General features: G+C 42.3%; 1 protein-coding gene across 2 annotated transcripts in view; it reads left to right on the top strand.

Moving 5' to 3' along the window:
• PXDN (peroxidasin) overlaps positions 1-12,900 on the top strand; it is a 92,638-nt gene that overhangs the window by 60,873 nt on the left and 18,865 nt on the right. For both annotated transcript variants that reach the window (XM_074581727.1, XM_074581726.1), the window contains 4 exons: positions 233-341; positions 770-927; positions 5,403-6,906; positions 7,730-7,864. In XM_074581727.1, the coding sequence (XP_074437828.1) occupies positions 233-341; positions 770-927; positions 5,403-6,906; positions 7,730-7,864 (1,906 nt within the window). The remainder of the gene's footprint in view (positions 1-232; positions 342-769; positions 928-5,402; positions 6,907-7,729; positions 7,865-12,900) is intronic.

Below are 12,900 nucleotides of genomic sequence, written 5' to 3'. Positions count from 1 at the left end.
TCTTAAACTTACATTAGCTTCCGTTTTAAATGAATTTTGCTCTACTGTAACATGCTTTGATAGAATTCCAAAATGGCTAAGGATTTTATATTTGGACTAGCTAATGCTTAAAGAACAGGGGTTTACTTTGTACAACTGAAATAAATGATGTCGTGTCTAGACTCTGTTTTATAGAAGTATCTTTTTGTGGGTGGCCATTTTTGCAATAACATGTGAATTCCGCTTTCTGTAGTTCCTAATGTCAGCCGAAATGGAGATCCTTTTGTACAAACATCAATTGTGGAAGCAATTGCGACTGTTGACAGAGCAATAAATTCAACACGTACACATCTGTTTGACAGGTATCCCCCTTTTTTTTTTTTTATTGAGAAGTCAAAATTAATTTTTGTGTGTACTAGAAATAATGGAACGTTTCTTAAACAAGAAACCATTTTATTATTTAAATGACATTAGCATCTGGTTAGTTCTGGGAATACTGGCAATTTAACATGTAAGGTTTCCTATTGTTTAAACACTCGTGTTGAGATCTTTATTTACTGCAGCAGTTTTTCTGCTGAGATAATGTGTATTAAAAGGCTATTAAATGTTTAATTGCTACTAAATCTTTAATGTTTTATTATTTTATTAATTTTTTTGTTTGCCTTCCATATTGAGATGAGTAACCAAGGTATGTACTAATCATGTTGCTGAACATTTACATGATTTATGTACTATTGTTATTTTGCAACTCCTGTGTACGCTTACTATTGTTTTTCAAATTATCTGTCAGTCGTCCTCGTTCTCCAAATGATTTGCTAGCCTTATTTCGATACCCAAGGGATCCATACACTGTTGAGCAAGCAAGAGCTGGGGAAATATTTGAAAGGACATTACAGCTTATTCAAGATCATGTACAAGATGGTCTAATGGTTGACCTGAATGGAACAAGTCAGTACTATTTCCTTATTTTTCTGTGTTGAAGTGTATTTGCCTTCTTAAGTCATTATACTTCAAGAGACATTTATTTTCTGAGTCTGGGTCCCAACTGCAGAACCATTACATTGAAATCAGTGGAGTATGTGACTTTGAAAAACTTTTCCAAATATATATTTGCCCAGTTCAGTCCTTGGTTTGCACATGCTACAGTGGGGTGTAACTCTGTTTGAGCTCTCAGAGTAGAGTGTTTTTTATTTTTCCTCACATTGACATATTAGGGAAAAATTAACATTCAGATTCTTCTACTGGTCAAATTTGGTATAATGGAAGTGCATAATGCATTCTGTTTGTTAATTTCCTGTATGTTAATTCATTAAGACCATTGTTTCATAGCAGTACAAACTTTTCTGTTATGTATTAAAAACGATCAGTATTTTGTCCATGTTTCTTTAAGTACAGCCATTTAGTGTCAGCGTGCCTTGGCAAGGAGAAAAGATGATATAACAAGAAGGATTTGTATACTTTACAAACCATGGTTTCTGCATGTACCACAATAGTATTCAAAGAATTATTTGCCTCTCATTCTTTAAGTGCATATCAAACTAAGCTAATTGTTTCCTTTAACACTGATCTGATGTAATGAGAAATACATTTTTTGCTGCTTTTTATAAAGAGCAGAAAAATGAGAGGTTTAGTTATTGGAGTCCAAGTTCAAATTCACAAAGTCCAGCTGGAGCATATATAACTAATGTGTGTAGATACGTGTGTGGATAGGCTTGAGACATGGGACTGAAGCATTTGGAAATAATGATAGTTTTAGGAGAGCTTTTGAGACTTGAGACATAGCCAAAAGCTACACTGAAAATCTAGAGGAAATATTTTTACTTATTATATTCTTTTTGATTTTTATAATTGAGTATTTATTGTAACTTCCGAAAAATTTAACTCTGACTGTGAACTAGGCAAGTATTTATAAGACCAAAGACTGCAAGCTTTTGGAGTACTGTAACATTTGCTAGTAAAAGAAGCTTGTTACTCATTATTAGAGCTGAGTAAATAATTTGTGATGAATACTTTACCACAAAAACTTACTCAAAATTCTTTGAAGGCTTGTGTTTATAAGAGTAACCTGATTTAATGTGGTTCTCTGATTAGATGCATATGCAAGCATATGGAACACTAGGAATATATGAAATCTGATGTGTGAGAATTGCTTGACTACTTTTCACTAGGATTTGTAATAGTGAAATTCAATCACTTAAAGTTTACCAAAAATTGGCATTAAAGCATACAAATACAAATTAATGAACACAAAATCAGGCAACTTTCTGTGAAACTGGAAATTCTGTTCACAACCAGAGATTGCTTCTCAGCCCTACAAAATCCATAGAAACCTGGCTTTTAGGAAAACTTGAATAGTAAAATAAATCTGTTTTCATTTAAATAGCCTAATGCTCAGATTTTAATACTCATATTTGTCCTTATTTGGGTTTATTTCAAAATGCAGAGCCCAATGAAAGGTGTTATTTAGCACTTTTGCATTGGGAACAGTTGAGAAACCTGACAATTTCCCATTTAGAGACTTTTTTTTATGTAAAATCTTGGAATATCCTAAGGAAAGACTATGGAGCCAAATTCTCCTCTGCAGTGTCAGACTGTATAACAAGGGGAATGGCCACAAATTGCTGCTTGGAAGGTTCAGATTGGATGTTAGGAAACACTTTCTCACCAGGAGGCCAGTGCAGCACTGGAACGGCTTATCCAGAAAGGCGGAGCAGACTCCGTCTTTGGAGGTTTTCGAGCCCTCTAGACAGGGATCCAGTGCTGGAAACAGCCTTGCTTCAAGCAGGAGCTTGGTGTGAGTAGGATGTCCCTTCTAATCTATATTTCTATGCCTCTATGAAACATCTTCCTTGCAGTTTGAAAAAGTTATAGCTAATGTTATGTGAATTGAGTTAGACAACTTAATGCTCAGCACCCATCCGTTTAGAAAGCAGAGCCAGAATTAGCGTCTACAATGCAAGGGGTAATTAAGGGTGTGAGACTGGCATTTATGGCAGCCTCCACTCTGCTCAGAAAGCCATTGAATCTAATCCATAGATGAGACATTGCCTCCAATTTGAACTTCTAAACGAAGAAGCTGAAAATTTTATTTTAAATTGGTAATGAAGGTCATTCCACCCAAAGCTTGTAGTCAAGTTGATTTCAGAGATGTGGCTGGCAACCAGGATAACCACAGCAGACGCATGTTTATGTAGACTGCGTGAGTAACGATCATAAGGAAAGAACTCCAGCGTGAATGAAGGTCACTTTAAAAGGAGTGTTGTTATAAAGAAGATATGTTTTCTGGGTGTAGTTTTAGAATTAAACTGCCCTAGTAGCCAGCATATTATAATATGTTATCAATAATATCCTCAAAGAGTGTATTTTGCTGCATTACCCAGCGGCACTTACTGGTTTTGCTCTGTGGTTTATTTTTCTTTTTCCTAGTCTGGAGTATTCCATAAAATAATTTATGTATGTCTGCAAGAACAGGTTAGTTTTGTGTAATGCAAGCACTTGGTCTCTGCCTTGCTTTGACTTGTAAACCACTCGGGGTACACGCAGCCTGAGGCTGAGAAAACATGGATCCCCTGACTGAGCACAGGTCCTGTCCCAGATGAGCAGCTATGAGCAATCCAGTCCCTCTCAAGGCAAAGACAAAGAGGGGCTTTAGGTGGTCTGTTTGAAATTGCCCTGCACTGTAGAAATTAGCAGAGCGCAGCAGTGTGTCTAGCACGCATTTATGTGTTGAATGTAGATGAAGGTCAGTGTCTTTGCAGGCACGCTGTGACCGAGCTCAGGACATTTCCTGACCTCTTGCAAAACTGCATTTAGTTCATATTCTTGATTGATTACCATCATGGTGGTAACCTTGTGGGCCTGTGGTGGGAACACAGTACCACCGTACATTCACTCATTTCCTTTTTTCCTTCTGCTTTTATTTCGCTTGTTCGGTTTTACTCCTAACTGCAAGCTTTCCACATCAGGAATCGTGGTGGTGTATGATGGTTCCTAGTTGGCTAAAAGTACATCTACATGCCAAATATTCTACCTCTTGGGCTCTCTCCTGGATCCTGGAACCTCTCTCATCCACACTATATATCCCTTAATCGCTCCAGGCGTGCCTGTGCTTTGGATCAGCATGACCCATTTAAAGTGAATCTCCCAGTTGTCCCCACTTGCTGTGCTTTGGTGTGAGTTGTGGTGTGGTCTTGAACAGTGTGGATTCTTTTCAAATTATGTGAAAAATGTCGTCCAGGGTCACATTCAGTCCAGCAGAACAAAGTAAAGCTTTTCTGAAGGAAACCTGCTGCTGTTGCACAATGGATACAGTAGGGATGTCTTTCTCGACATCAAAAATTTCACTCTACAGACACATTTCTGTTGGTCTATGCAAGTTGATAGTGTAGCTACAGCTACACAAATTAATGACTTTTTTTCCTGAAATGAAGACCAAATGTTTCAAAGAAAAAATCACTGTTAGAATGACTCCTGGTAGGCAGCAGGGACGAGGCACAGCCTGACTGTTCCGCTATTTGCGGTCACCCAACACTGTGTTAAGAGGCCTTAAAGTCTTCAGTCCTTCCACATGCCATCATACCACAGCAGAGATCATGCAACACATCACCTTAGTTTGAAGTTATAAAAACATAATTCTAATGAATTACAGTATATATTTTGTATATATTATTTTTCTATGAACTGAGAAAAAAAGGCAGGAAAGCGATAAGTGTGTTGTAGTCCCAGAGGTGAATGGTGTGGATTGCAGAGGAAACCTGTGCCAAGTGTTACACAAGCACCAGTTTGCTTTAGAAACTAGTTCTGGGTAATGTGAATGTGAGTTACTCCACACCACTTGTCCTAGAGATCGCTCCTCTGTTTAGCTATATTACCTGTGATTTTCTTTAGTGGTTTTTGATGATTTTTTTTTCTAAAATTATGCAACTTTTGCTGTAATAAAGCAAAATAAAGCAAAAATGCTGTAATAAAGCATTACAATAGTAATGTTCAGTGAATTATCAAGTCTCAAAAGATAAAGTCTTGAAATCCATGTAAATGTTACTGGTAGTTTTTTAAATGCTTTTAGTGACACGGGGGAAAACTTCCCATTTTTCTCAATATGAGACTTTTATTTCTGAAAATATCTCTGCTTTCTTAAGTGACCAAATAAGAAATGAGCTTCTTTTGTAAACATTTTGAAAGTTGTACTTGAATGGGCATTTTACAAAGTTCCCTCCTGACATAATAGTGGCGGTTGCTTAAATGATCTAATGCTCTAAAATATGTGTGTATGTGATTATTATTATTCTTTTTAAACAATAGGGATATTTAATCTGGTGGAAAATGCAATATAATAAAATAAAATTGCAAATAAATTCATAGTCTGTGCGGACCATAAGTCTATGAAGTCTTTGACTTTCTCTCTGTCTCTCTTCTGGTTTCAGGTTATCACTATAATGACCTTGTATCCCCACAGTACTTGAATCTGATAGCGAATCTCTCAGGCTGCACAGCCCATCGACGAGTGAACAACTGCTCAGATATGTGTTTCCACCAGAAGTACAGGACACATGATGGAACATGCAACAATCTTCAGCATCCCATGTGGGGCGCTTCTCTGACAGCCTTCGAACGTCTGTTAAAGTCAGTTTACGAAAATGGATTTAATTTGCCTCGGGGAATTGAACCCAGGAGGCTCTCTAATGGCTATGCACTCCCAATGCCTCGCTTGGTTTCAACTACTCTGATTGGAACAGAAACAATAACTCCCGATGACCAGTACACTCACATGCTCATGCAGTGGGGTCAGTTTCTTGACCACGACCTTGACCTCACCGTGGCTGCCCTAAGTGAGGCCAGGTTTTCGGATGGTCAGCATTGCAGTTCAGTTTGTACAAATGATCCTCCATGCTTTTCCATCATGATACCACCTAATGACCCCAGAGTTCGAAATGGTGCACGCTGTATGTTTTTTGTACGCTCCAGTCCGGTTTGTGGAAGCGGCATGACATCTCTCCTGATGAATTCTGTGTACCCACGAGAACAGATCAACCAGCTGACTTCATACATCGATGCATCCAATGTGTATGGCAGTTCAGACCATGAAGCACTAGAAATCAGAGACCTGGCAAGTCAAAGGGGCCTTCTGAGACAGGGCATCGTACAGAGATCTGGCAAGCCCCTTCTTCCATTTGCTACTGGCCCACCGACAGAATGTATGAGAGATGAAAATGAGAGCCCAATTCCCTGCTTTTTAGCTGGTGATCAGCGTTCTAACGAACAGCTGGGCCTTACCAGCATCCACACGTTGTGGTTTAGAGAACACAACAGAATTGCCACAGAGCTACTGCAACTCAATCCACACTGGGATGGTGACACAATATATCATGAAACACGCAAAATTGTTGGTGCAGAAATGCAACACATAACATTTAGCCACTGGCTACCTAAGATCTTTGGAGAGGTAGGCATGAAGATGCTTGGCGAATATAAGGGTTATGATCCCAGTGTTAATTCTGGCATAACTAATGAGTTTGCAACTGCCGCTTTTAGGTTTGGTCACACACTCATTAATCCTTTTCTGTATCGACTGGATGAGAACTTTGAACCTATTCCACAAGGCCATCTACCTCTTCATAAGGCATTCTTCTCTCCATTTCGGATTGTAAATGAAGGAGGCATTGATCCACTACTAAGGGGATTGTTTGGTGTTGCTGGTAAGATGCGTGTCCCATCACAATTACTCAATACAGAATTAACAGAAAGACTCTTCTCCATGGCACGTACTGTGGCTTTAGATCTGGCAGCTATGAATATTCAGAGAGGCAGAGATCATGGAATTCCTCCCTACCATGATTTTAGAGTTTACTGTAATCTTTCTTCAGCTCAGACTTTTGAAGATCTGAAAAATGAAATTAAGAATCCTGAAATCAGGGAGAAACTTAGCAGGTGAGCCTGAGAGGAAGAAAAACAATCCATTTTCTAAATGTGCATGCAAAATTAGTAGTTAAATGTCTTATCTAGAAGAAAATATTTGTTAAGAAAAGGCTAAAGGAATTTTTTAAAGAAACTTCCATCTGTACCAGGAAACAGACGTGGGAAATTCCCACATGCAGACAATTTCTCCACTTCCATATCTCTGTGAACAATAAGAAGCTAATATATACTGTATGCGTTCATTAAAGTATTAATTTGAAGTATCTGGGTTTTATAAATGCTGTTAAATATGAATGTTATTTCAATGTAAGGTCTTATTTAATGTCAGTCTCATGCAAGTATTTACATGTTCGGTTCCATCCATTCTGTACAGTAAAAAAATCGGGAATATTGTTCACTGTATTTTCATGTGGACATCCTTCGCTACCAGTAATCTGCTCTTCTTTAGAGCATCAGTGTTTGAAAATTAGTCTTTAGCTTCCTGCCACTCCTAGCTTATCTACACAAAATCAAAGACTGAGAATTAGTCTCAGCTACAGTAAAAGAAAAAGTGTACAGAGGGGCTGGAAAAATAAATGGTTCTACAAATTCAGAAGAAAGCTACTAGGAGAAAGGAAATTGTGTGGTAGACTTGCAGACCCCTGTGATGTTACTCTCAGATACAACCTGCATTTATGGCGTATACACCCACAGGTTGTAGACAAAAGACATAGCACAATCACGGTCGTTTTTACTGTCATTTGTTCACATCTCTTGCCCTTATTTTTACCACATACTGCTTATTTTCTAAATGTAAAATATTTGATGTTAAATATTTATGTTTTTCTCTTTACAGGTTGTATGGTTCCCCACTGAACATAGACCTATTTCCTGCTCTGATGGTAGAAGACTTAGTTCCAGGGAGCCGACTGGGGCCAACTTTGATGTGTCTGTTAAGCACACAGTTTAGGCGTATTCGGGATGGAGACAGGTAAATTGAAATACCAAGGAAACCAAAAGTAATTTTAAATTGAGGATGTTTAATAACAGTTGCAATGTCTTGATTCCAAATCAAGCTGCATCTTGTTTTCATTTATGATTTTAATGTGTAATTGAAAAGATGAAGAATTCAGGTTTAAAGCACTGTTAAGAAGCTATGATTAATTTATTTTTTAAATCCATAACTTTTTGTGGGGAATATGTCATACTGACGTCCAAAAAGCACCACAGCCAACACATGCTGCTTAAGCATTGGACTGCAAGCTAAAAATTAATTAATGAGTTTCCTTTCACCAGTTAATCAAGTCACTTACCTTTCTGAAAAGTGGATGTTGCTCATCTCCTTTCATTGGTATTTAAGTGTTTTATTGGCAAAGGAATTGTAGTGGTTAAGACACTCCCCCCCCCCGCATCTTCATTACGTAAGCATGGGTTGGAAAAGCATTCCTCTGTGTATATAACCCCTATACATATTTCAGTGTAAGTGATCTGTGCACCAAAAGAGTATTAAAAGCAGAGAGGCTATCCCAAGAGTTTGATAATTGTTCTTAAATTACTTTACATGCACGTTACGAGCAATTTCTCATTTTCAGTTTCTACAGTACCTGAAGTAAGAAAATGGTCATTGCCTAGACCTCCCTCCTGGGGCAGGGATAGGTGCAGACCTGCCTGCAAAAGGTGGGCCTGGGTGAAGGACCGCCTGCAGCAGGTGGGTGAGCTGCAGGAAGGGATGAGGAAGGCTGCGTAGCATCAGTGGGGCTGAGAAGGAGATAGACAGCTGGTTCCAAGCACAGTCTGCAGTGGACCCACAGCCCACAACCAAACAACCAAGAACTCCCACAGTGACACACAGAGAAGGGAGTGGGGCCAGTAATGCAGAAGAATGGAAGCTTGTGATGGCAAGGACCAGCCAAGAGGAAGAGACTTCCTCCAAAGCCTGAGGTGCCCTTGCAGAACTGCTTCACCGCTCTGTAGACTGAAGAGGAAAGACTAGTCACCAGGAGAGATGCTGGAGCTGAGTAAGGCAGCCCGAGCTGCTCCCCCTATAACAACCAGTGCAACTAAGAAAAGGTGATGGGTGACAGTAGTAGGCAACTCTCTTCTGAGAGGTACGGAGGCACCCGTTTGCTGACCTGACACTCTCTAGAGAGGTGTGCTGCTCACCGGGGGCTCATATCAGGGATGCCACCAATGCTACCAACACTTGTACTGTCCGCTGAGTATTATCCACTGCTGTGCTTTCACTTGGGGATGAGTGAAACAGTCTGAGGAGTATCAAGAAGGATTACAGAGCCCTGGGATTGGTGGTAAGGGACTCTGGAGCACAGGTAGTTTTTTTTAGCAATCCTGCCAGTCGAAGGGAAGGGGTTGAACGGAGCAGTCGAATCTGTTGAGTTAACAAATGGTTACAGGACTGGTGCCACAGCCAGGGGCTCAGCAACTTAGACCATGGGACTCAACAACTTAGACCATGGGACTCATTTTGAGAAACCAGATCTACTGGGGGCTGATGGGCTCCATCTATCAGAGAAGGGGAAGAGCATCTTCAGTCAGAGGCTTGCCAAGCTGGTGAAGAGGGCTTTAATCAAAAGTTGCCGGGGAAAGGGAAACTCCAGCCATCCCATGCCTACCAATTTGATGCCAGCACCAGCAATAGATGCCCAGGGCCTGGAAAAGGATCACAGGTCAGGTCAGCAGGAGAGCACCTGGAGTGCAGCACAAAGGAATTCCAGCCACTCCAGCCAGTAAGTCAGCTTCATCGGGGGGTCCAACTTAAATGCCTCTATGCAAACGCACATAGCATGCGAAACAAACAAGAGGAGTTAGACACGCGCGCACACCTGCAGGGCTATGATCTTATTGGCATCATAGAGACGTAGTAGGATGGCCTTTATGACTGGACTGTTGGAATGGAAGGATACAGGCATTTTAGGAAGGACAGGCAAGGGAGATGAGGAGGGGGTGTCACCCTTTATGTCAATGACCAGCTGGAGTGCATGGAGCTCTGTCTGGGGATGGATGAGGAGCTGACCGAGAGCTTATGGGTCAGGATTAAAGGGAAGGCAGGGACAGGTGACATTACAGTGGGGGTCTGCAACAGACCACCAGACCAGGAAGACCAAGGCCCTCTATAGACAGATAGGAGCAGCCTCACGTTCCCAAGCCCTGGCCCTCATGGGGGACCTCAGCCACCCCTATATCTGTTGGGAGGGACAACACAGCAGGACATAAGCAATCCAGGAGGTTCCTGGAATGCATTGATGGTAACCTCCTTCTCCAAGTGATAGCAGAGCCAATGAGGAGAGATGCAATGCTGGACCTTGTTCTCACCAACAAGGAGGGGCTAGTGGGGAATGTGAAGCTCAAGGGTAGCCTTAGCTGCAATGACCACGAGATGGTGGAGTTTGAGATCCCTAGGGCCGTGAGGAGGTCACACAGCAAGCTTACTATCCTGGACTTTAGCAGTGCAGTCTTTGGCCTCTTCAGGGATCTGCTTGGAGAGTACCATGTAATAGATAAAGCCCTGAAGGGGCCCAAGAAAGCTGGTTAATATTCAAGGATCACTGCCTCCAAGCTCAGGAACAATGCATCCCAACACAGAAGTAGTCAGGCAAAAATGCTAGGAGGCCTTCATGGATGAACAAAAAGTTCTTGAACAAACTCAAACACAAAACAGAGGCCTAAAGAGGGTGGAAGCAAGGACATGTAGCCTTGTGCCCAGGTGGCCAAGAAGGCCAACAGCATTCTGGCTTGTATCAGGAATAGCGTGGCCAGCAGGAGTAGGCAAGTGATTGTGCCTCTGTACTCGGCACTGGTGAGGCCTCACCTCGAGTGCTGTGTTCAGTTCTGGGCCCCTCTGTACAAGAGGGACATTGAATTCCTGGAGCGTGTCCAGAGGAGAGCTACCAGGCTGGTGAGGGGTCTGGAGACCAGGTCATATGAGGAGAGGCTGAGGGAGCTGGGCATGTTTAGCTTGGAGAAGAGGAGGCTGAGGGGAGACCTCATTGCCCTCTACAACTACCTGAAAGGAGGTTGTAGAGAGGTGGGTGTTGGCCTCTTCTCCCAAGTAAATAATGACAGGACCAGAGGAAATGGTCTGAAGTTGCGTCAGGGGAGGTTTAGATTAGATATTTGGAAGAATTACTTTACTGAAAGAGTGGTCAGGCACTGGAACAGCCTGCCCAGGGAGGTGGTTGAGTCACCATCCCTAGAGGTATTTAAGCAACGTGTAGATTTGGCACTTCAGGGCGTGCTCTAGTGGCAGAGATTGTAGGGGATTTTTTGTGTGTGTATGGTTGGACTCAATGATCTCAAAGGTCCTTTCCAACCATGCAGATTCTATGATTCTAGGAATACAGAGAAATTGTCCGAGCACCCAGGGATCACGTTAGGAAAGCTAAAGCCCTGACAGAATTAAATTTGGCCAGGGTCATCAAGGGCAATAAGAAAGGCTTCTGTAGGTACATCAGTGAAAAATGGAAGACTAGTGAAAACATGGGCGCTCTCCAGAAGGAAACAGGACACCACGTTACCTGGGATATGGAGAAGGCTGAAGTACTCAATGATTTTTGTGCCTCAGTCTTCACCGGCAAGTGCTCTTAGCCACACAGCCCAAGTCAGAGAAGGCAAAGGCAGGGAATGGGAGAATGAAGAACTTCCCACTGTAGGAGAAGATCATGTTTGAGACCATCTAAAGAACCTGAAGGTGCACAAATCCATGGGACCTGATGAATTGCATCTGTGGGTGCTGAGGGACTGGTGAATGAAGTTGCTAAGCCACCATCCATCATATTTGAGAAGTTGTGGCAGCCTGGTAAAGTTCCTACAAACTGGAAAAGGGGAAACATAACCCCATTTTCAAAAAGGGAAAAAAAGGAAGACATGGGGAACTACAGGCCAGTCAGTCTCACCTTTGTGTCCATCAAGATCATGTAGCATATCCTCCTGGAAACTCTGCTAAGGCACATGGAAAATAAGGAGGTGATCAGTGACAGCCAACATGGCTTCACTAAGGGCAAATCGTGCCTGCACAAATTTGGTGGCCTTCTACAATAGGGTTACAATGTTGATGGATAAGGGAAGAGCAACTGACATCATCTGCCTGGACTTGTGCAAAGCAGTTGACACTGTCTTGCATGATATCCTTGTCTCTAAGTTGGAGAGACCTGGATTTGATGGATGGACCACTTGGTAGATAAGGAATTGGCTAGATGGCTGCACTCAAAGTATTGTGATCAATGGCTCAATGTCCCAAGTGGCAACCAATGACGAGTGGTGTTCCTTGGGGTCCATACTGGGACTGGTGCTGTTTAACATCTTTGCTGGTGACATGGACAGTGGGACTGAGTGCACCCTCAGCAAGTTTGCTGATGATACCAAGCTGCGTGGCGCGGCCGACCCCCTGGAGGGAAGGGATGCCATCTAGATCAACCTGGACCTCTTGAGCCCATTTGAACCTCATGAAGATCAGCCAGGTGAATTGCAGGGTCCTGCAAGTGGGTCGGGATATCCCAAGGACAAATACAGCCTGGGCAGAGAATGGATTGAGAGCAGCACTGAGGAGAAGGACTTGGGGGTGCTGGTTAATGAGAAGCTCAACATGGGCCAGCAATGTGTGTTTGCAGCCCAGAAAGCCAACCGTATCCTTTCCCGGCTGCATCAAAATAAGCATGGCCAGCAGGTCAAGGGAGGTGATTCTGACCCTCTATTCTGCTCTTGCAAGACCCCATCTGGAGTACTGTGTTCAGCTCTGGAGCCCCAAACATAAGAAGGACATGGACCTGTTGGAGTGAGTCCAGAGGAGGACCACAGTGAAGACAGGCTGAGAGAGTTGGGGTTGTTCTGCCCGGAGAGACGTTATAGCAGCTTTCCAGTACCTAAAGGGGTCCTACAGGAAAGACGGGAGCCTACAGGAAAGCTATACTTCTCTTTATCAGGGAGTGTAGTGGTAGGATGAGCGGTGATGGTTTTAAACTGAAAGAGGGTAGATTTAGTTAGATATTAGGAAAAAATTATTCGTTGTCAGGG

The sequence above is a fragment of the Larus michahellis genome, chromosome 3 (assembly GCF_964199755.1).
Source record: "Larus michahellis chromosome 3, bLarMic1.1, whole genome shotgun sequence".
Lineage (NCBI taxonomy): Eukaryota > Metazoa > Chordata > Aves > Charadriiformes > Laridae > Larus > Larus michahellis.
Note: the sequence above shows the minus strand (reverse complement) of the source record. Positions and strands in the feature narration are given on the sequence as shown.